Source organism: Mesoplodon bidens (assembly GCF_964165515.1).
Source record: "Mesoplodon bidens genome assembly, chromosome: 8".
Classification (NCBI taxonomy): Eukaryota; Metazoa; Chordata; class Mammalia; order Artiodactyla; family Ziphiidae; genus Mesoplodon; species Mesoplodon bidens.
In genome coordinates, this window is record NC_138165.1 from 92,223,270 (window position 1) to 92,248,198 (window position 24,929).

The window sequence follows — 24,929 nt, forward strand, 5'->3', positions numbered from 1 at the left end:
TTAATATAAAATTTTCCATCCATCTACCACCTGAAACTGCCCTGAAGACATACATGAACCTTTGGATGCCGGTCGTGTTGAGCACCTTGTGACCTGAAGTGGTCATTTCCGTCACCCTCAAGCCTCTCTCATGTCCTCCTCAATGGACTTGAGCACAGATCTGCCCCTTGACTGGCTTTAGAATGATGGGAGGTCCTTCAGCCCATCTGTCTCTCAGCCTCTTTACCCTTTAATTTAAAGGAATTATGGGAAGAATATCTGTTCCTTCTTAAGTCTCGGAAATATGACACACATTCAGCTGAAAAGTAAACACAGAAACCTTTTAATTCTTTGCAAGGAAAATTTCCTGGATAATTCCATGAGTTTTTATAATCATAGAGACAATTTTATCCTTACTTATTCATTACCAAAAATAAAGACTATGGTTACAATGTATTCTCCATAGATGCAAACAATCTCATCTATTTTGACACCAAAAAAAGGCAGAAAGACAAAATACAAATTCCAAGGACAAAGATGAAAACAATATGATTTTCAAAGTTTTTTTTTTTTGGTTTAATTTATTGTTTGTTTTTGTTTGTTTGTCTCACTGTATGTTTATCTTGCAAGAGCCTATAGATGTGAGGGAAAATATCTGCAAGCTAATTTTAAACAACATGAGAGAGGTACTAAGTACTAAATAAAACAAAATTAAAAATGTATTTTTTATTTTAAAAAATAAAACTTTTAGTTTACTTATTAAACTAGGAAGAATATTCCTGAAACATGTGAGTTAAATTGGTCTGCAAAGCATTCATAAATGGAGAATATGTATCTCCTCTAACAAATCTTTTAAACATTGTGTTCACTACCAAAAGAGCTAATCAGGGTAGGGAAATTTTGAAGTCACAGTCCCCTGCACAGACTAAATACAAGTTACTTTTTAACTTGAAGTCAGAAAAGTAAAATCTGTAAAAGTAAAAATATTGCCATTGTTCTCAGCAGTCTACTGATAAATCCGACAAGCTCTCAAAGTCTTTTCAATAAAATGAACCCTGATTTCATGGCAAGCTCTTTGCTTAGGTGGCAATTAACTTTTGAAACTGGGCTGCTCAATCTGTGGATAGAAGCAAACTGTAGTGACAGAACTGCTCCACTTTGAAAATCATCTTCAGGATGGAAGAAAGTCCAGCAATGACCTTCTTCAATGCAACACTGCCTGCAGAGTTGCTGCTGCTGCTGCTGCTGGTGCCTCGAGGGGCTAAGCCCCAGGCTGGCAGGGTGAGCACTGACCCCAGTGCACTGTGACCACGGGCTCTCCGTGCCCATTCTGGGTCCTGGAGCTGAGGCCACGCTGCATGAGAGGTCCCTGGGCAGGTGCAACTCTCAGTCAACAAGCTGGAAACAGGTTAAAGAGAAGAGAAGACAGTAAAGGTCAAATAGATGCTATCTCAGATTAAATATCAAGGGCTTGTGGACTAGAGCTGGAAAATGAGGTAACCAGATATCAATAACGTTGAGAATTCAAGATGCTTGTACCACAGCTGAAGATACAGCTTTTCACATGGAGCTGCAGGAAGTTCTGCTTGGGAGCATTCTATTTAGGATTCACTTCTGAGCAGCACTCCTAGATAGTTCTCTTATTTGGTACATCTAAACTTCTGAATAATCTCAAAATGATGCCTCAAACACCTCCAAGGTTCTGTAGGTGCTTCCAAATCAAAGAAAGGTCTTGTCACGCCTGGTATTATTTTGGTGTTAGCCTATACTATATAACAATTATTTAAAAATTGGTAATCCATATTTGGGTTCAATGATAGCTCTATTAATCTTATTTTACTAGCTAGAACATCCTATTCTCCCAATAGGATTAGTGGCTAGAGCTTATTGTACAACCAAAACCAAAATGGGGGCAATGGGTTCTTGGAATCTAATCACCCATGATGAAATATCCCACGGACCAACTCTCTGATGCAAGATCACCAGGGCGTTTCAACACAGCTTCAACTTTCATATAGTCAAGTCCTCATGATGACCAGATATCCAAACGCTTAGATTTTTGTAGGACTCAGAATCCTTTTTCTCTTAGCTAGCCCTCTTCTTGCTCATTCTCTTTTACACGCATCTGTCCAGCTTTGGTAGGCTGTTGAGTTCCAGTGGAAGAAATCCCATTCTGCCTCATAGCCTTTCCCTTAGGGACTTGGAAAGGGAAGGTAGTGCAGTTCTTTCTGGCCATCTGCCTGGCATGGGACCCCAGGCTTCTTGGGGTACGTTTGACTGGCAATTTTAAAGAATTCTTCCGCAGCATCAAGTGCAATGAGACGGTCCTGCCAAAATATTAAAAATACAAATGTTGTCAAGATGGGAACCAAGCCATGTTGGTGGGAAAACCAATCTAAAAACTACAATATCTACCCTAGAAATAATGATGAGTGAGTAAAACATTTATTAAATTTTTCCCAACAAATTGAGAGACACTCCTTAGCCCTTACTTACGTTATCCAAGAAACATTCCACTGCTTTTAAGAGTCCTTTCAAATCATTTTTCAATCTTAGGTTATGTTATACACACAATATTTCTCACATCTCTTTGACCTAGAAATGGTTCAAAAAGCTGACTGCACAGCAAAATTGGCTGAAAAATACAGATAGATTCTTGAGCCACAATGCAAGTCTCAGCTGGTCTAAGTGCAATCCAGAAACCTGAATTTTTAAAGCCCTCCAAGTGATTATGATGTGCTGGCCACTGGGTACCAATGCATAATATGCCAGAATCATCTGCCATACCTCACACCATGGTGGAGCTGGTGGTGTGAGAATGCTGAGAATATGGACTAATAGAGAAGCAAAACTTTAAAGCAAAATCAGAGCAGGTGGACAAAGACATCTACTTACCACAACAAAGAGATATCTCTCCGATAGCTCCCAACTGGTTGGGAAAATATTGGTCTCTTCAGCCAGTCTCAACAATATCTCCCGAGCTTTCCTTGTGTTTTTAGAATCACTGATGGTGCTGAGTTTTGTCACTGACAACAAAGAGTCTGCTTCCTTTTGAAAACCTAAGGTAAAGAGATTGAACCCTCACGTAAATTAGTCACAAGGAAATGATGGTCCTGCAGGAGACTAAGGGACCCAACAGTGGGTTAGGAACAAATATGAGAAAACTGAAGCCCAAGGCACCACTCCCTGTGTTGCTTCCCAGCACAGTGTGGTTGGTGGGGGTCTTTAATTAAAATTCCTTTGCGATTTCTTCTAACCAGATTTTCTTTGTTAACTTTTTCCTCCGAGTTAAGCCTTGGATACTCATCCACTGACTGCCTGCTGCCCCGGTTTTTGGTTTGGAAACCGTCCTCCCACTCTCCACTCTTCACCTCCTCCCCTGTTTCCTGAATTCTTACTTCCCCTGCAACCTGCACAATGGTCACCTTCAGGCCCCTACTTCTCCAAGCCCAGATTCCCTTCCCCGGGGCAATATGGCTCACTGGTTAAATTACTTACGCAAAGATCTAAAAGACTCATAGATTTACCCTTCCTGGGATAACTTACATCATAAAGAGGAGACTATTAAGTCAGAAGAATACTGGGTGAGTAAAGAGGGCAGAGTTCCACCCCCCCCCATCATATCCCAACTAAAGCAACAGTGGCTAGCAACCTGGTACCCCACTTTTGAAAGGTTATGATGCCAAGGTGTCATGTTCTCTTTCAAAGTAGAAGGACTGAGGACTTCAAATTTGATAAATTCATTATTTTAAAACAGGAAAACAAGCTTACTTGTAATGTGAGGACCATGTTTATTGTATCACCACCCTGGCAGATTTAAGAAAAATCAATACCCAATATCTACTCTAATACCACAGGTATTTTGTTGTCTCTCTTACAAATAATATTTCTCCCAGTCTGCCTTACCTTATAAAGCTATGATTAACTGGCCAATCACTCCCATCTAATGCAATCAATGTACAATGCCCAAAAAGTCAATGGTGGTGCCCATATGATTCCACTGCCCTGTGCTACTTGATACTGAGGACAGGTGGAGTAACACATGGCAAAATATGTCCTCAAGACAGGGTCTGGTGATAACAGAAACATCAGATGTTTAGCTGAGGATACAGGGAGGGCGGGATTGGGAAAATAATTAGTACACAGTAGCCTTAAACAGTCAGTTACTGACATTCCTTTCATAAAAACCATGCTGGAGAAAGTGAAGAGGAACGATCACAACTGGTTATTTTTACCATTTCATAATCACTTTCAGACTCACCTAAATCTTCTAAAATGCGTTTCCATCTATTTCTCACTTCCCTTCGAATCTGTCGCAGGGTGTAGATATCATAGTTGAGTTTTTGCCACTCCTGTAGGAAAATAAAAATTCAGTTATATTTTTACATTTTGGCCTAAATCCCTAATTCCCAAAGTTAAGCTGTTTAAGCCTGTGGTTCTCCTCTTCGCTAATCTTCAAAACAAATCCCAGAAGAAGAGAAGGAGATGGGAAGATGAAATCAACAGGAATACATCAGCTCCATGTCTGGAGAATCTGCTGTACACCAGGTGATATGACACATTACATAAATTATCCTAATTAAACTCTTCACGTTACCTATTCTTTCAACTTCAGTGATAACACCTGTAAAGTAGGGATAACAAGAGTGAACATTTCATTTAAGATAGTTATAAAGATAAAAGGTATAAAAAAAAACCTTTATATATAAAATACTTGCACACAGTGAGCACCTAATAAAATCTATTGGATTAGTGAAGCCACTTTATAGATAATGAAACTGAAGCCCGGAAAGGTTAACTGGCTAATCCAGTATCATCCAGCTAACGGGTATCAGAATTGGTGCTTGAATTTAGATCTCACTCCAAAGTTCATGAGAAAAATGACACACAGAGACTTCCCTGGCAGTCCAGTGGTTTAAAAATGGTCCACATCAAACAAAAAATCTTAAAAAAAAAAAGAAAAATGACACACAAAGAATTTGTGTCTTTCTTTGTTATCAGAATAAAGCAGACCTGAAGTAGATCCCAAGTTTCTTGATTTCCAGCCAGTTTCTTTCACCGTATCTCAGCATTGCTCTCATTCATTTATGTTCCCATGATAGGATGAATCTTTCAAGCATTCAGCAGAACTATTAAAAGATTATCATTCTGAAAACTTCACTCTTATGAGCAGTAGGCCATCATGTTGGTCTCCAAACAGAACTTGAATTTTTCAGGAGCATTAGAATCCTTACTGAGCTAGGCATTTGTTTTAAGTGCCATGGAAATTTGTTTTCAAGGAGCCTTCTCTATATAGAAGGGTCATTTTATAGAGTATACCTTTTCCTCTTGGCAAGAACATTAACCACACAACTATCCTAATGTACAGCTTAAAAGAACATCATTCTAAGTGCTCAATTTAAGACTCAAGTTATATGATATTTTGACTCCACTAACCGGAAATGTTTCAATGATGCCATTATTTCCCTACCAACTTCCTTTCAAGGCTTGCCTTGCTCATCCCTAATCAACTGTCATGACTGGTTAAGAGAAATCAATTTAGCTGCCATTCCCAAACATTTATAGATACCACTTTGAGAAAGAAAAGCTAGCAAAATAAAGCACGTTTTGTTATGACTGCATTTTAGATCTTGTATCTGAAGATACAAAGGCATCAAAAAGTCATGGATTTCACAAAACTATAATTCAAAAAGATATATGAACCCCTATGTTCATAGCAGCACTATACACAATAGGCAAGACATGGAAACAACCTAAATGTCCATCAACAGATGACTGGATAAAGAGGATGTGGTGCATATATACAATGGAATACTCCTCAGCCATAAAAAGAATGAAATAATGCCATTTGCAGCAACATGGATGGACCTAGAGATTATCACACTAAGTGAAGTAAGTCAGAAAGAGAAACACAAATACCATATGATATCACTTATATGTGGAATCTAAAATATGATACAAATGAACTTATCTATGAAATAGAAACAGACCCACAGACAGAGAACAGACTTATGATTACCAAGGGGAAGGAGAGAAGTGGGAGGGAAGGATTGGGAGTTTGGGATTAGCAGATGCAAACTATTATATAGAGAATGGATAAACAACAAGGTCCTACTATATAGCACAGGGAACTATATTCACTATCCTTTGATAAACCAAAATGGTAAAGAATATGAAAAAGAATGTATATATATGTATAAATGAATCACTTTGCTGTACAGCAGAAATTAACACAACATTGTAAATCAACTATATCTCAATAAAATAAAGTTTTTATAAAAAGGTCATGGATTTCAGCAATTTTCTAGAAATCAGGAAGTGGTGAGTCTGAGTACTCTTTCCTGGTCCTCTGTTTTTGACCAAAGGTGTGTATACACATGTGTTTGCATAAGTGTGCAGTGACTGGGGTCAGGGATGAAGTCTGTGACACTGGAAGGCAATATTGACTGGGTCATCTCAGAAATATGCAGTCCTGACCTCATCTTCAGCACCATGTTAAAGCACTTCTAACTAATGCCCCACAGACTGTGTAAGTATTCAATACAGTATTGCCATTTTCATTGGATGGGTCATTCAGTATATATAGCATTTTGGAAAAGAGCATGGGTGTTAGAGCCAGACTTCCCAGGTTTGAATCCCAGCTCCATTATTTATTAACAGCCTAACTTCGGGCAAGTTCATAATCTCACTGTGTGTCAGTGGCCTCATCTGTAATATGGAGATAGTAATACTACCTACCTCTCAGGCTTATTGTGAGGACCAAATGCTTTAATGCAAGCCCTGAAAATGGAGTTTGGTGCACATTCTCCTCCAAAGCGGTGTAGGCACAGTTAAGAAACAATCTTCCAAGACTCAGGATGATCTCTATTATGAGGATTGAGGACATTACACATGACTTTAGGCAGTACCTCATTTGTGAGGACCTCCAGAAGAAAAATTTCTCTGCTCTTGATATTAGGTAGGATTTCACTTTTCCTAAAAAATGTTTCACTGTTCTAAACATTGTGAATTTTATAACTGATCAGTTTCCACGCTTACCTGAAAATGTAGAGTCCTTTCATGGTAAACATATAGGATTTTGAAAGCATTTTTGAATTATCAAAATTTTTACTACTTTTTATATCTTTTTGTTTTTTCTCTTTTCTCATCTTCTTCTAGTTTGTGCTCTCATTGTATTTTCATGTACTTTACCTTAAGTCCTTTTTGATTAAAAAAAGACTATAAATAAACAAAAGATTACACAGAGCAGCACTGTGCTTATTCTCAATGAAACTGACCCTCCTTGCTGGACTAAATGAAAAGTGATCAGGCTTTGACTCACACTTGATTAGAGACCCACACAGTCAATCCACAGATGAGATGCTTTACATATGCACACAACCTTAAATGATGTAACAAACCACTAGGTGGCTTCATTAACTTGCGATTAAAGGTCTCTGCTAATTTTTCTTTTAGCTCCTTAGGCTGATGCCTCAGAACTTCTGTCCTGAAGGAAGTGTAGCCAAATCTCTATTTTTCGGAGACCCATTCATCACTGGGTAATCCGGGCTTCAGACTTTTTCTTAATCTTTCTTTTCTTGCTGTCCATCTATCAGTTATTTTGCTATTCTTAAATACTAACAAGGAATGTTATACAAATCCATTCCGTTTCAGTGTCTGTTCCTCTGATAAACTGTTAGATGGTGAAGCAACAGTGTAACATTTTAAAATCCACTAAGGATGGATCCACACATGATGCACGTGATAAGTACCTGTTAACAGGATTAACAGAATGAAACGCTGCATTTCATAAATCCATATCGTTACTGTCTTCTTTTGACAGATAGTCATGGATAATCATATATGAAAGTATTTGAAAGTTCTGTGCAAAATTTAAAGCTCTAAAACCAGAAGAAGCTTGGGCAGAGTTTCAACTAAGTGCTGGCTTCTGAAAAAATAAATAAGAGGGGAGTTTGAACTCCTCTTTAACATACGATCCCAAAGGACAGAATCTAAATGTAGCAAATGAGAAACGGTGATGAACAAAATCTTACCCACAACTAAAGAAACTCATTTATTCCCTGGTATTAGAGAAAAGCAAGTCTTATTATGTCCTTCTACATTTTAAAAATTGTACCGATTTTCTTTAGACAAACAATTTGAAAATAACAAGTTAAATATTCTTCACAAGTGACTTGATGCTCAAATCTATTAGACATCAAAAGTTAAACTCTTATTTTAAAAAAATCTTTGTTTACTCATAATTTCTGAAGTAATACATTGTGGTCTTTGTGATGCTGTGGCCCGAAACTTTTAACAATGAATACCTTAGCAGAGGTGTAATAAAAGAAATCATGCAGATTTAATTTCATAAGGTACCTGGGAACCAAGTCAAACTGAAAACCTTTGACTGAAAACAAGTAACTGAAGATGCTTAGCTTAATTTTTGAGGTTTTTCTCCTCCTTAGTTGTTGGCCAAATCAGATCAGGGTTGCTAGATAAGAAGGATGAGGCCAAACATGAAAGGAGAACAAAGCTCAATCTCCTGCCACCATCAGGAGCTAGGTCTCCTGCAGCTTTCGATCCCATGAGCTTGCTTGGACCTTGAGTTCTGATTTAAGCTCCTGGGATCATTTTCTCATGCATAAAATTAAAACACTTTATTCATACCTACACTGTGTTAGTGTGAGGTTGTGGAAACATAGCACAATTAAAAAGTAATCTTACTTCTTGTTAAAAAGGTGATTTATACATTTAAAGAAATGTACTCTAACAATAGGTGACATATATTTTTAAATCATCTTATACTCTTAGGAACAACTTCAAAAGAGATTAATTTATTTTTAATTATAAAAATAATATAATCACATAGAAATAAAAATTCAAAGAGAACAGAGGGCATGAAATGAAAACTAAAAGTTTACTTTCTCATCCTCTTTTTTTGCCTTATTCCTCAGAAGTAGCTACTTCTGAACATTTTTTTTCTTCTTCCTCCCCTCCCTCTTTCTTCTTCTTCCTCCTCCTTTCTTTTCTTCTTCTTCTCTGGTAGCTACTTCCATGACTCCTCCAAATATTAGGTTTACACTTCCAATCTCATATGCATTGACTTTAAAATTTCTTTGTGCTCTCTGCTATGGACAAAGAGCAATTTAGCTCTTTCTCTCTCTCTCTCTCTCTCTCTCTCTCTCTCTCTCTCTCTCTCTCTCTCTCTCTCTCATTGCAAGGGAGACAGGACAAGTGGGGACACAGATTGTCATTAGTATTTGGACAAATCACGATCTATCCCCTGGGGCTGGCACACTGTGGCCCCAAACAAAATCTGGGTTCTAGTAGCAAAAAAGAAAGATGTAATACAGACACTGGGGCAACTGATCTGTCTGCCACAAGCAGACATTTGACGTCTGCTTCTCCAAGATATATTTTCCCCTTCTCTCATCAGTCTGTCCAGTTTACCCCAATTTTCCTTTAGAGAACAGTTATATTCTCAGCTCTAAGACTGGACACTGACTGGCTTAAGCTTATCAACTCAACCCTGGCAACATATTAGAACCAACAGGGAATATTTTAAAATACCAATGCATGGGATCCACCTCCCAGAGCAATGAAATCAGAATCCTTTGAAGGGGTGCCAGGCGTGAAATCCAATAACTTAAGCCAATCAGCATATCACATTGGCTCAGGTATGGGCACAGTACCCAATTCAAGCCAAGGAGATGCAACAAAATCCATGGGGCTTCTGGGATGATCAGGAGTGGTGTTCTCTCTTCCCCTGGAGGATGGGGTGTGAGGGTACAAAACCTAGAAATGGTCCCATCACTTTTACGACACTGAGAAGAGCCACCTTAAAGAAAAATCAATATTCAGAAGAGGACAAAGACGAAAGTATCACATAGAGGTAGAGCCTAAGGCCATCCTGGGCCTCAGGATCAAACTTCATCTGAGGTCAGTCCTGTTTCTGGAACTCTGTCACCTAAGCTAATTCCATTCTGGGTTAGACAACTGGAGTTCTCTTTCTGGTCCTTACATCTGAAAGATTCATGTTATAAAGCCCACTCATTGAGTACATACACAAAAAGGTAATTATAAATATAGCACAAAATATTAATCTCATATTTTCCTACCTCTAACCCCTAGGGAAAAATGTTCAGCATATCAAGCTGTGTAGCTGGGAATGGATATGGCTTACAGAGAATGCAGTATTAATGGCTCTACCTAGGGTTCAACCTTTCTGTCCCAGGAGTGACTTAGGCAATGATGCAGATATAACAGCAGTCCTTTTCTGAATCCAGGGATTGCTTTATGGTGATCCCCTTAATTCTGTCCACCAGAGCAGAGCTTCTCAACTCTCACAAGACTGTTGCTATAACAGGGGAAAGGAGATGGCTTATACCTCATTGGCTAATTTCTTCCAAAAATCCAGAGGAGAAGGGTCTAACTATCATTTGCTTAACCACTCAATTTCCTTAATTGCAAAGACATGTTGAACCCTTTTGGCTGGATATAATGATCTATTCAAAGTTAACTTTTGATTCATAATAACTTTCAGCCAAAATCTATTCACCACCTGGAACCCAAGCATTAAGATGGTCATGTCTTTTGTCTTTCTTGGATAGTGAAAAGCCATCTTCAGAGGAAGATGCTCATATCCAGGCTTAAATCTGTTTCATCTCCTTTGTTTCATACCCTCAAATCAGATCATCACAAACTGAAGTTTAAGAAATGGTCCTTATTATATTTGATCTGCATAAAAACCCAGCCAAGAAGGTCTTTCCCAAATTTTACATGAAGTGAGGTAACTTTCCCTACATTCAACTGCCAGCACAAGCCAAGCCAGAATTCAAATCTAAGTGCATCTAATTCCAAAACCCATACACCCTTAATAAAAGGAAATAAAAAAGAGTAACTACTTATTGTTGCTTCCCTGACCCAGCTTCCTTTTCCTTATGCATTTATTGTTTGTTTATTTAAGTTAGGTAATACAGTCATATGATTCACAATCCAATATGTACTACAGACTGTCCCTCAGCCGCCAGTGTCCTCTCCACAAGTAATAAACGTTACCAATTTCTCCGGTATCCTTCCATTTTTTCTCATAAATGGTAGCAAACTATACCTTGCACTTTTCACTTAATAATATATTTTAGCAATCATTCTATACCAGAATATAAGGTTCCAAATACTTCTTTAACTTGACTTTTTGACCGTCTGGTATAGAAAGAAACAAAATTATAACAAACATATATACTTGTTTTATAGAAAATGGTCTCCTAAAAAAATTACAATATTTTCCTAAATGTGCCTTAAAAGTAGAAAATGCCTTAAGACGTTTTACTTCCTAGTCATTCTTTCTAACATCACCATCAAAAAGTACCAAGTAGGGACTTCCCTGGCAGCCCGGTGGTTAAGACTCTGTACTTCCACTGCAGGGGGCACGGGTTCGATCCCTGGTTGGGGAACTAAGATCCTGCATGCCATGTGGCACAGCCAAAAAAAAAAACGTACCAAGTACCCACATGTATCATACACTGTATATATCCCTTTGGGAATTTCCACTTCAACTCAACACTGACATTAAAAGAAGACTCCATACAATTGTAGCTATAATAACACTGTATTGCAAAAATTAAACATCTTAATCAGGGAACTGCAAAATGAAGAGTAGCCAAATACTTTTACTTGAAAGTGATAGCTTCTTGGCAAAATGAATTCTTTGAACATTGTAACTGTTATCTCTTCCCTTTCAACTTTCACTAATTCATATCGTCTTATGCTACTTTCTATTTAAAATGAAGAGAGAGTCTCTAAAAGATAGAAAAATCATATTGACTTCTCCCATTTTGCTTTCTGTTTTCCATTCTGCCTACAGCTTTCTTTCATTTTGTAGGTAGTGGGAAATCTCAGATAAGTAAGAGAAGGACATGTACTACATGGGAGGGTGGGAGGTATATCTGGATTCTAACAGGCTCCTAACAGGTTCTCTCATGTTTGCTTTTCACAGAGAAATGTGAAATGGATGACGCAGGCTCCCGCAGTTTTGCAGCTACTGAAGAGTACTCAAAACTGTTGATGTCAGCCTGGAGGAACGTTTTTAATAATGCAGGAAAGGGCTCAGTTTCTGTTTCAGGGCCTAGTCATTTTTATCAGTGACTTCGTGAGGTCAAAGGTCACAAAAGTAGCAGAGATAACTAACACATGGAATGTGAGAATCAAGGTTTGAAACATATAACAAATAAGGCCTATGACATTAAAAACTGTAGGTCGAAATTTATTAGCAGCAGTTCATGTGGAAGACACACCCTTGCATCTGGTCCTTCGGCTAGGTTGACATTTTTCAACCTAAGAATCGGATGTATTTTTATTTGCTCCTAATAACAAGAACTAATAACTTTATTTATTCCTTAGTCTGCTAAGCCTTGTTAGTGTTAGTAGAGCCACAGAAAGAAGATCAATGTTAGAAGGAATGCTCTATCCAGAATGAAGGTTTTGTAAGATGATGAGCTCTCCATCACTGGGACTCTAAGCTATAATTTCTAGACTTTGGTAGAAATGTATAATTTATATTTCATAACTTCTAGAAATGTATAATTTATATTTTATAACTATAGAATTTATAACTTCTAGAAATATAATTTCTATAGGCTCTTGCAACATAATATATTCTTTCTGTGTCACCTGGAAAAATCCAAAAAGATCTGAAGGCATTTACAACAAAAGAGAGTCAGAGAGACAGAGAGCACAACAGACAGACAGTAGACAGACAGACAGATAGATAATATTTACAGAGGACTTACTACTTCCCAGATACTGCTCTAAGCTCTTTATATGTATTTACTTAGTTAATTCTCATGATAGGACATGTTACTCCATGAGGTGAATATGATGATAACATCAGAAGAACAAGGAAACTGAGGCTCAGGGAGGTGAAGTACTTGCTCAAGTGTGCACCCCAGTAAGTGAGGATCTGGGATTTCAGACCCAGGCAGTCTGGTTGTAGGGCCAACACACTTAGCCACTGTCCACACTGCGTCTTCAAACCGGAAGGGAGGGGGTGTGTGAGCAAGGTAGGAAGCCAGGGAAGGACGAAAGAGCAGGTACTTAGAACAGAGACCGACCTGAAGGAGGAACTAAGAAAACACCATTGAAATCTTTGAAGAAAAACGAACTTTTCTAGAAGCAAAGTATTCCCAGGCTCTAGCCAAGACTGCAGCCAGATCCAAGAACGTCCTTCCCGACGGTTGACTCCCCGGGACGTTGTGCTCCGGTCCTTCCTTTGGGGACTTCGGTTCTGCTTCCCCTCCTCGGAACGGGTGGAAGGACCTCAGCCACCTCCCACTTTCCCTACCCCCCCCTCCACAGGCCCTCCCGTCCACCTGGCTCCAAGTCATCTCCGAGGAGTGCGACAAAGGCAAAACCACTCCCTTCGAGATGCGGACAGGGTGGGCAGCTCACTGCCGAGGGCTGAGATTACGAAGACAGAGTTGAAAAGGTGAATGCTTGGAACCGGGTTGTGCTTGTCTGCAACAGAGAGAGCTGTGAAACTGCTCCTACTTTTCTGAAACTAAGCTTCAGGCTTCAGGACTGAGGAAAACCCTGGGTTTCTTAGACTCACCTACCTACTGGGTGCTTCCTCTGCTCCTGCCCTTGAGGTCCCATCGCTCATTTCAGAAAGAGACCAGCCACACTATCTCCCTTCCCTGGAAAAGTCCCCGGAGAGCTGGCGGCCCTCTCCTCCCAGGCTTACAAGATGACAGGGTCACAGGACACCTAATTCAGAAACCCAGCCGAGGGCCCGACGGCTGATGGGCTCAGGCGACCAGCCACAGTTTCCCTGGCTCACGTGACGGGTTTCCACCTTCCAGAGTGAAGCAGCTGGCACCTTTGAACAAACACCCGAAAGCTTGAACCTCAGAGGCCAAACCCAAGAAATGGAATTCTGCAAGAAACTAGCTCCTCCTCCTGAGAGGACAGCTGGTTTCACTGACGCACTAGCCAGGACGCCCTTCCCTTTACCCCAAGGCTTCCTCAAATGCAGCGTTGTTCTCCACCCTCCCTTCTTGGCCACATGGCTTCAAAGGGAGCTTCCATAGCTGTTCTCACTTCCTCCTCATCTCCTTACTCACCAGTCCCTGGCAATCGGCCTTTCAGATCTGCAACCCATGGCAAGTGCCGGAGTACTGTCCCCGCCTTCTCAGCTCACTAGTGATGTCCTTTCCTAAAGGGATGTCCTTTCCTAAAGCACTGAATGCTGATGGCCCCCGCTTCTTCCCGTGCCTCCCCAGGTTTCTGTGGGAGAGGTGAAAAGGAATGAGCGTCTACTAAGTACCCCTCAGGACACTTAGTGGGGTGGACGTTAGTCCCCCCATACTTCGGAGGAAAGGTCTGATGCTTCCCTGGAGTCAGCCAGCAGGTCTGAGATTCGGACCGTTGCCTCTAAAGCGCCTCCTCCAGCTTCCCTCCCTCACCCTCCTTCTTCCCTTTGCAGGATCCTCTTCTTCCTCTGCCTCTTCTTTTCATGCAGCCCTTTCCCAAGGCTCTGTCTGTCTTGGACCTTCTCATCTATCTCCACCTGCCTGCATAATTTCCCCTAACTCCCTAGCTTCTGTTGTCACTACTTCCCTGCCGGTGACTCCCAAGTCTCTTTCTGTTGCCCTGACCCCAAGCCTCAGCTCCAGGTCTCCAATGCCCTCCTTCTGCCGGACACCTCCACGTGGACGGGAGGCTGACCAGGCCACTCGACAGAGCCCAATCTGACTCCCCACTGGCCTCCACCAAGCCAGCGCCCGCCCTCTGACACTCCCGACGTGGTCATCTGCTTCCATCCCACCTTCCACATCCAAATCAGTCACCGCATCCTGTTGCTTCGGCCTCTGTCACAAGATTCCCCTCTTTTCTCTCCCCACTGCCGCAGCCTTCATTGGACTGAACGGCTCCAATAAAGGTCCCTCTGCTTCCAGAAGCTAACTCCTCCAGTCTCCTCCCAACCAGCTATCTTCCCAAAGGTCAGATTGGGTCATTTCCCTCCCAGAGAACTCCAGTGGTGCCCCACCACTTACTGAAAAGTCTCAATCCTGGACAGGCCCCTCCATCTTGAGCCTGTGTGCCTCTGACCACGTTCACTCCCGCCCGCGTCTCACTGCCGTCTAACTCTCGCTCACTCTTCCAGGCTCAGCTCAAATGCCAGCACCTTGAGAAGCCTTCGTCTTTCTTACCAGTTGAAAGTAACTGTCGCTTCTTTTGAAGTCCCTCGGCCCCTTTATGGGAACTGCTGTGGAGTTATTTACTGTCGGGACAGTTATATAGGCATTTGTAATGTCTCTTTTACTGCTAGACTGTGGGCTCCATGGATACAAGAACCTGGATTCCTTCATGTTGTATACAGTCCTCTGTACACAGCCGGCGTCCCAGTGGGTTGGCTGAACGCAAATGAATATGACAATTCACAGAAAGGCCACCTTCTGCTGGTGACTGAGTGCCTGCTTTGAATCTAGAAGCAGCACTAAATTTTATCAGGAAAAGCCACGGGGGTTCTAATCCATGTGTATTCTGAACAAGGCAGGTTTATATAATCAAGATATTTTGATCCCCATGTTTTTGGGAAACAGAATAAATTCAAGAAAGATGAAATAAGACAAAATAATCCATTCACCTCTCCTGCTCTGTGCTGATCAAGCATCTGATATTTGAAAAATACTTTTCACAGGTCTCTTTAAATAATAACAGATATGGAGGCTGCACTGTGAGGCAGGCACCATCCCGGGCACTCTACATGTGTCCTTCCTTTCGTTAGAAAATCCGACGAGATGGGTTTATGGGTCCCTTTCTAGAGACGTGTTAAGTGAGACACCAGGAGGCTAAACAACTCAGCTGCAACCTCACAGCTATTAAGTGGGGAACCTAAAATTTAAACTCAAGTCTGTCTGACGCCATAACCTGTGCTCCTCCCAGCATCCTAAGCTGCACCAATTAGGCCCAAATTTAGCCTATTCCATTGTCCTTCCCTGTCACCAATGTGGAAACTGGGACACAAAGAAAGAAATGGAACATAACGTGCAGGGACTTTCATTCCAAAAGCAGCTCTGGCACAGCCACTTGGGTCCAGAGGACGGACAGGCCCGCCCTGCTCTCCAGCTGCCCCTGGCCACACACCAGTCACTGCCCAGCAACCAGATCCCAGTGCGAGGGGCCGGCGGGGAAGGGAGGAGAGAGGAGATCATGCAGAGGAAGCTCAGAACTGGTCTGGACAGTGTCAAGGCCACCCACCCCGGAGAGGCATCCTCTGTCAGGACTAGAAAAGCCCATTCTCTCCGTCTGCCACGCATGGTGTATGGGCAGGGAAGATGGGATGGTTTCTCCCCGTTCCTACACAGCCGCTCCACTCACTCGCCTTCTGCTCTCACCTCGGCCCAAACGGCACAGATCAGGTGACAGAAAGAGAAACTCAGCGTATTAGAGGATAAATCACAGACCAGATGAACCTTGCAGGAGGGAGTGGTAGGGACTGGAGGCCAAGGAGGAGCCAGTGCCCGGAGTTCTGGCACTTGGTCCTCGGGGGCTCCAGAATTTGGAGGACCCTCCAACTGCTCTCAACATGGCTTGGCCTTATTGAGACAGGAGGGAAGGGGACAGGGCACGACCTTTAAAAGAATGGCATAGCTGTTGAGGAGACAACGCAAACGGGTTAGAACCTACTAGGCCCAAGACGGTGGAAGATTCCACCTCCAGTAGACCTGGAGCCTCATCATATGCTCATTGTAATATGTCGGCATATGCTACATGACACACCCACCAGTGCCATGACAGTTCTGAGGTGGACCATAAAAAGCCAGAGAGTGGGTGGTGGTCCAATTCCTGGAAATCTCCACCTCTTCTCCAAAATAGTTGGAATAATCCACCCACTTGTTAGCCTATGAAATTACCCAGCCCATAAAAACTAACCACCCCCCGACACCCTGGGGCCTCTAGCCTTCTGAGACGGCCCACATTCTGTCTATGGAGCGTGTATCTCCCTAAATAAACCCGCTTTCCCACTTAGTTCTCGGGGCAGAGCTCTCTTGCCTGCCCGCGTGTACCCTTCACGAGCGTCCTCTATTAATAAATCTACTTCTTGCCTGTCACTCTGCCTCTTGCTGAATTCCTTCTGTGCTGAGACATAAAGAGCCTGAGCCCCATTAAGTCCTGTGACCAGGTGTGCGGTTTCAGCTGGGAGACTGTAAGTTCGAGTCCCCGCCTAAACCAGAGATTGTGGGTTGAAGTCCCATACAAAGGAGTGCGGTTAGAAGATTGTGGGTTTGAGTCCCAACTGAGATGTAATTGGGTTCGAGTCCCAGTCTGAGGTGTGTAGTTTCATTATTGCTTCTGCCTGGACATCTCACTATTCTGGAACACTCGCACTACAAAAGGCCTGTCTGTTGGAAACTAGGGCCTACGGAAAGGAGCATTTTCAGTTGGGAAGGCCAAACTCTGCTGTGGTTCTCTCTCCTAGCCTTCTCAGACCCACCAATCCAGTGAGAGAAGAACAAGCCTCTGGCTTACATGTTTGCATCTGGGTCTCCTCCTTACTGACCTTCCAGAGCTATTTACTTGCCTCTTCTCTGAATCCCAGGGAAAGCTGGGCCTTAGTGGGGTGAGCCTGCTTCTCTGACCACTAGGCTCTGAGAACCCCACCCCAGATGCTCTAATACTTAAAAGATAATAAAGTGAAACTTGACTAAAGTCTAGCGGTTTGGGCAGTTTGACTCAACATACCATGCAGAGCCTCAAACCCCAAATATCATCCTGCAGTTCCTGCTTGAGGCACCTTGGAAAGGCACATCCTCCCGTGGTTGCTAATGCAGTCCCACTGCCCTTTGTGAGTTCCTGTGTTATGACCTAGAACCAGAGCTAGAAGTTTGACCTAGAAAAAGTCAAATGTAAATACCAAGTAATGCTTTTCCAACTCTCTCTGCTTATTTTTATTCCACAGCTCCGCTGGAGATCCGGAAACAGACTGTTTTGCAGCCAGAGGCCCCTGACCTAATTCTTATCTGGTTTTAACCAGATTAAGCCAAGGGATAGCTCGCAGCTCCGGCTGGGGAACTGTGCCAGCAAAGCCACGGAATGGGGCTGTTAAGCAAAGAGATTTCAAGCCAGTTTTGCCGAATTTGGGGGGTTCCAGCCCACGTACAGCTTTAGCGATGGGAGAAGGGCCAAACTCAGGATGTGACTTGGCTAACGCCGCCAGTGGGAAGAACTGGGCCTTGATGTTTTCCTGTGATATCGTTATTCCTAATCAACTTGCTGGAACCCATTCCCGGTTCTGCTGCTCAGGCCACTGCAGGCAAGAGAGACAATTAGTTGCTGTCACTAAAGGCAAAGGATAATAAGATTAAATTCCTGTTCATGGAGATGAAAGGGGTACTTGAATTTCTGGCAAGATAGAAACAGCCAATTATTTTAAGTGTGTACCGTCAAGGAAGGCTGCTTCTTCAAAGTACGGAGGGCAAGTTTGGACGTAACAATGGATTGTCTGAATGCAGAGTCTAGAGGACATCTCAAAGGTCTGTCTACCTCTCAGCATCCAGCCCTGGGCTGTGAAATACAGCAGCCGCTGGCCACACATGGCAAGTCAGCAGCTCAAGTGTGGCTCGTCCAAACCGAAAAGTGCTGTACAAATGTCAACACACACTGTGGCAAAGTTTGCAGAGGGATGCCTCTTTACCCAGACCTACCAGAAAACACTCTTGCATGTGTCCTTAAGGAATATAGGTTCTTTCCAGGTGACAGTGGAGCAGGCAGGAGTCACTGCTCCTATTATAGGTAGTGTGTCTTTCACTGTCTAAAATGCTTTCGTACCATAATCTCATTGAACTGATAGCTACACCAAGACAAGTGTATTACTTTTAAAAGACCTCCAGGACAACAAAAAAATATATAATTTGACAAAATAAGAACCTGAAACTTTTAGTCATGAAGAAAAAATAATAATAATAAAAAGGCAAGCAAAATACTGGAAAAAGTGTTTGATACAAATACAGCAAGGGGTGCATACAGAAAGAAAAATCATATTAAAAAACTGAACCCGGGCTTCCCTGGTAGCGCAGTGGTTGAGAGTCTGCCTGCCGATGCAGGGGACACGGGTTCGTGCCCCGGTCTGGGAAGATCCCACATGCTGTGGAGCGGCTGGGCCCGTGAGCTATGGCCGCTGAGCCTGCGCGTCCGGAGCCTGTGCTCCACAACGGGAGAGGCCACAACAGTGAGAGGCCCGCGTACCGAAAAAAAAAAAAAAAAAACAGAACTCATCAAGAGATAATTCACAAAAGGATCAGTTAAGAAATAATACCCACCCTTCAAGAATTCTCAGTGAATATTACTCAGCCATAAAAAGGAACAAAACTGAGTTATCTGTAGTGAGGTGGATGGACCTAGAGACTGTCATACAGAGTGAAGTCAGTCAGAAAGAGAAAAACAAATACCGTACGCTAACACGTATATATGGAATCTAAAAAAAAAAAAAAGTCATGATGAACCTAGGGGCAAGACGGGAATAAAGACGCAGACCTACTAGAGAATGGACTTGAGGATACGGGGAGGGGGAAGGCTAAGCTGGGACAAAGTGAGAGAGTGGCATGGACATATATACACTACCAAACGTAAAATAGATAGCTAGTGGGAAGCAGCCGCATAGCACAGGTAGATCAGCTCCGTGCTTTGTGACCACCTAGAGGGGTGGGATAGGGAGGGTGGGAGGGAGGGAGATGCAAGAGGGAAGAGATATGGGGACATATGTATATGTATAACTGATTCACTTTGTTATAAAGCAGAAACTAACAAGCCATTGTAAAGTAATTATACTCCAATGAAGATGTTAAAAAAAAAAATCTCAGTGAAACAATGAATATTTTCTTGTTATCCAGCCAAATTATCCACTAAAAATAAAAGAAAATGAGAACGTCCAGTGCTGGGAAGGGTGTGGTGAAAGGCGCTCTCTTGTATTAAGATTGAGAGTTTCAAAATTGGTGTTACTTTTTTTCCTCAAAGATAGTAAAAACTATTTGGCGGTATGTATCAGAATATATAAAAATGGGTAAAATCTTTAATCCATGAGTTCCAGTTCTAAGAATCTATCCTAAGGAAATAATCTCAAATGCAAAAAAGTGAGTGCAAATAATGTGCTTTAAAGCATTGATTATAAACACAAAAAGGTGATGAAAAAAGACTTAAATGATATATTAGTGATCAGTATTAAAGCAGACTACATATATTTATTACAGCATATATATTTTTGAAATAGTGTGTATATTCACAATGATATATATATACATAATATACACGTATACATACACATAATATATATAATATATAATAGTGTATATACATAATATATGTATAGTATACATATGTATATATATTTCATCTCAAAAAAAAGCAGAAGAAAAATTCAATTAAACAGTATAATAGAGGTTTCCCTGGTGGCGCAGTGGTTGAGAGTCCGCCTGCCGATGCAGGGGACATGGGTTCGTGCCCCTGTCCAGGAAGATCCCACGTGCCGCAGAGTGGCTGGGCCCGTGAGCCATGGCCGCTGAGCCTGTGCGTCTGGAGCCTGTGCTCCGCAACAGGAGAGACCACAACAGTGAGAGGCCCGCGTACCGCAAAAACAAAAAACAAAAAACAAAAAAAAACAGTATAATAGTGTTTTTTTTCTCCTATACTTTCCAAATTTTCCACAATGGTCATGTACTTCTTTTATCAGAACAGAAACTTTAAAATCTCCAAGAAGGATTATTTTTAAGGGCTTCCTTTGTTAACCTGACCGAGTATCTAATTACCTCAAAAATAGAAAAGTCTAGTTATGGCTATTACTGTAAATTGAATTTATTTTAAAAAGTATTTACTGTGTTCTGGATGGCAAAGCACAGACCTTAGCTCATCTGATTTCAATGAATTCTGTTAAACTGAAAAGCCTGTCAATAAATCTGCCAAGTTCCTGTGTATGTCGCAATATTTAGCTGAAAACACTGTTGCTTCTGTGAGGCATTTACTCTGTATTCAGGATCTCTGCCAGCTTCAAGGAGGAGGAGGACCAGGGGGACGGAGCAAGGACAAGATGATAACCAGGAAGGGGGTGTGATGCCCTCGATATTAGCCAAGCAGAGACACAGGAGAGGAAGGAAGGAAAGAAAGGAGGAAGTTATCAGTTGCTTTTAAAACTAACAACCCCCCAAATCTGAAAGTTTCCTATTTTTTTAACCAAAATACTTCTCGTTATAGTGATGACGCTTTTTGTAATCACCCTTCCTCCATACTTTATCACCAGGGACCCAAATTATAATTGTTCGTCCTTTATTCAAAAGCTGTCAAGCTGTCTCTTTCTGCCTGACCCTGACCAGTCCTTTTCACCTTCACCCCCCTAGTAGGAAGGACTTAAACAGCTGGCCTGTGGTCCATTTACTGACTCTGTGGGGGGGGTTGTGTGTGTTGGGGGTTAGAGGTAGATAAGCCCCACCACCAAAAAAAAAGGAAAGAAGGCAGGTGACCCTATCTAATTTCTTTATCAGTGAACCTCCAGGTAACTAGACTAACGATATTTGCTAGGAAGAAGCCTTGACTACAGAATGCCCTTAGCAGGATGTCTCTGCCCAAAGGAGGACGTGGACTCAAGACACCCAGCATCTTTGGGGTAGGGCCCCTGGAGAATGCCACATATTCGACAAAATAATGAGAAGTAGGGCTTCCCTGGTGGCTAAGTGGTTGAGAGTCCGCCTGCCAATGCAGGGGACACGGGTTCATGCCCCAGTCCGGGAAGATCCCACATGCCGCGGAGCGGGTGGGCCCGTGAGCCATGGCCTCTGAGCCTGTGCTCCGCAGCGGGAGAGGCCGCAACAGTGACGGGCCCGCGTACCGCAAAATAATAATAATAATAATAATAATAATAATGAGAAGTATACAACAGAGCTCTTTCATAATTTGAATGCTTTGCACAGTGTGAGGTAACCCCGTGGACCTCATTGAGACTCATCTAGTATTCTGAGTCAGAGGTGCAGGCCCTGTGGGGACAGGGGCCCTAGGGAGACATTCTCAGGTCCCAGACCTCTCTCTGCTTCTCCTGAGCCTCTTGATCGTCTGTGTCTTTGAAAATATTAGTAAAGCTTGATACTGGGTACAGTCTGTGACCCATGTGCATCTGATTTGACAGTCTGTGTTCTGCTTACTCCATCTCTCCCCGATCACTTGATTCTTACTTTCTAATTTTTCGGTATTTTCATTGTCTACTCCAGACCTTCTCTAAACTATCTATATCCTTTTTAAGACATGTACCTGGAAACTAAACCACTTCCCTAATCACTCCAAGCACATCTCCAGCATATTATACCCCTGCGAACACAACCCAGAGTCACATTGACCCTTTCAAAAGAGGCACAAGGGACTTTCCTGGTGGTGCAGTGGTTAAGAATTGCCTGCCACTGCAGGGGACACAGGTTTGAGCTCTGGTCTGGGAAGATCCCACATGTCATAGAGCAATTAAGCCTGTGTGCCACAACTACTGAGCCTGCGCTCTAGAGCCCACGAGCCACAACTACTGAGCCCACGTGCTGCAACTCCTGAAGCCCGCGTGCCTAGAGCCCGTGCTCCACAACAAAGGGTAGCCCCTGCTCGCCACAACTAGAGAAAGCCTATGCACAGCAACAAAGACCCAACACAGCCAAAAAAAAAAAAAGGCACAAAATGCTTACTCTCTCTGTCGCCTGTCAATGACAATAGGGTTCCTGTAATAGTTGGAAGTTATTATTTAGATTCAAGCCTTGTAAAACATTTTCCTTACAATTTCAGCATCTCATTTGCTGTTCACGTTTTACTCCCCTTACAATCTTCAGTGGAGCCCCCAGATTCCGCCTCCCCCACTCCAGTGTTTGGAGGTTACGCTGACAAAGCCTCAAGCATGATGTAATGCCGCGGCCTCAAGGCAAAATAATTGCTTAAGTGGAAGCAGTCCTGTAATTGCCTGGAAACTCACTGGTTAACACATGGGTTATAATTACCCCAGTCTTTACTGGCTATTATAGACACATGGATGACCCTTTGCCAAGCCAATTAGGAAGCTGCCTTATGAATCCTAAATTCAGCAGCCATTTCCAGTTTTCAAGACCTTTACCCTGTCAGTCATCTGCCTTTTTCCTTATCAACATGGCAGGCTTTAATTAATTCAAACAAAGCCCCTAAAACAATTCCTCTGCATTTAAAATCCCCGAATGTGAAGGGAAAACAGTGCTGTGGCACCAGTCCATGGTACAGTTAACAAGCTTAGAAACTGCAGTTATTTTTTAAAATTTTGACTAATCTCACATGATACATAATTGTATAGGCATTTTTCAAAAGAAAAAATCATCAGTAATTGAAAGATGTTTTGCATCCGTAAATGAAAAGGCTAGAAGAGTCTCTCAGTTTCCAAAGAGGATGTCTTCTTCCAGAGTATCATAAAGCAGTGGCTATGGGATGCCCCCCTTAAGGGGGTTGGTTGTGTGTCCTTGTTGTATGAAAAATTAAATTCACACAAGCATTTGAGCCAAGTCTACCGAGTGCCAAACCAAAGGCAAAGCATGGCCTCAAGCCAGATACTAAATATTTTAGGGTTTACAAGACATAAGGTCTCTGTCACAACTACTCAACTTTGTCACTGTAGTACCAAAGCATCCAGAAAATACACATAAACAATTGGGCGTGTCTGTGTTCCAATGAACCTGGATTTGGCCCCTGGGCCACAGCTTGTCTAGATTGTGGAGGGAAATGTGGTGTGGAGGAATCAAAGCCACCTGATTTACTCTCAGAAATGCCCCCATCCCCATTCCCATATTGAGTGCATCTCACTCAAAGGGCGTGAATGAGGTCTGGATCCTTAAAACGCAGACACCCAGGACTACAGCACAATGTTTCTTGGGTTAAAAGCCACATTACTGCTCCATAGTTCACAAGCCTTTAAGTACAGAGACTTTTAAGACCATGTCCTCCACATCTCCCTCTGTCAGATGAGAAAACAGGCCCAGAGAAGTTGTGTGGCCTGCCAAAGGTCACACAGCACATTAGCGGGAGAGTTAGGAGACAACAGTAGAGCTGGGCCTGAACCCCAGGAATCCTGTCTGCTGTGCCCCATTCCTCCTTGGACTCTATGAAATAAGCATCTGCTTTCGTGTTGAATACCCACTGCCAGAGCTCCAGGTGACAGAGTAAAGAAGATGAGCTTTCAAACTTGTTTCTGTGGGAGAGTCGTTTTTCCAAATGATACCTCACACAGAACCCCACCATAAAAGATACGTGAAAAGGAACGGTGCCCCTCTCTCTCTGCCAGACCCCACTCAAAGCTTCTGAGGCAACTCGAAGGGACAGGGATCAAGGAAACCAAGTAGTTCAGATGTGATGTGATTTATCATCTACTATCTTCTCAGCACCTCTGGTTTATAGCGTTTTCCCTTACAGCCCTGCCCAAATGCCCAGGGCCCACCACTGCAGTGCCCGCCTCTCCCAACCTCCTCCCTCCATAGCCTGTAACCAAAACTTATTAAACCTGGAACTCATTCCTCAAAAAAACGAATTTGGGGCTTCCCTGGTGGCGCAGTGGTTGAGAGTCCGCCTGCCGATGCAGGGGACGCGGGTTCGTGCCCCGGTCTGGGAAGATCCCACGTGCCGTGGAGCGGCTGGGCCCGTGAGCCATGGCCGCTGAGCCTGCGCGTCCGGAGCCCGTGCTCCACAACGGGAGAGGCCACAGCAGTGAGAGGCCCTCGTACCGCAAAAAAATAAATAAATAAATAAATAAAATAGTACTTAAAAAAAAAAAAAACACGAATTTGTGCTGACCTGTTTATGACTGGGAAATGAAGACATAACTGATCTGTCTCTGATAAGAATTAATGTATTATTGCTACTAGATAACAAATTTGAGTTTTAAAGGGGCCTTTAGTAGGTCAACACAGTGTTTTTGAAATTATGTTGGGTGGCTTTTC

The 24,929-nt window shown here is 42.5% G+C and overlaps 1 protein-coding gene across 1 annotated transcript in view; it reads right to left on the bottom strand.

Annotated features, from left to right (window-relative positions):
• Nucleotides 1–305: 305 nt before the first annotated feature.
• The window catches only part of MREG (melanoregulin), a 70,235-nt gene continuing 45,611 nt past the window's right edge, over nucleotides 306–24,929 (bottom strand). The window contains exons 3-5 of the mRNA XM_081242452.1: nucleotides 4,241–4,331; nucleotides 2,875–3,038; nucleotides 306–2,306 (exon numbers count right to left, since the gene is read on the bottom strand). Of these exons, the coding sequence (XP_081098578.1) occupies nucleotides 2,172–2,306; nucleotides 2,875–3,038; nucleotides 4,241–4,331 (390 nt within the window). The 3' untranslated portion in view covers nucleotides 306–2,171. The remainder of the gene's footprint in view (nucleotides 2,307–2,874; nucleotides 3,039–4,240; nucleotides 4,332–24,929) is intronic.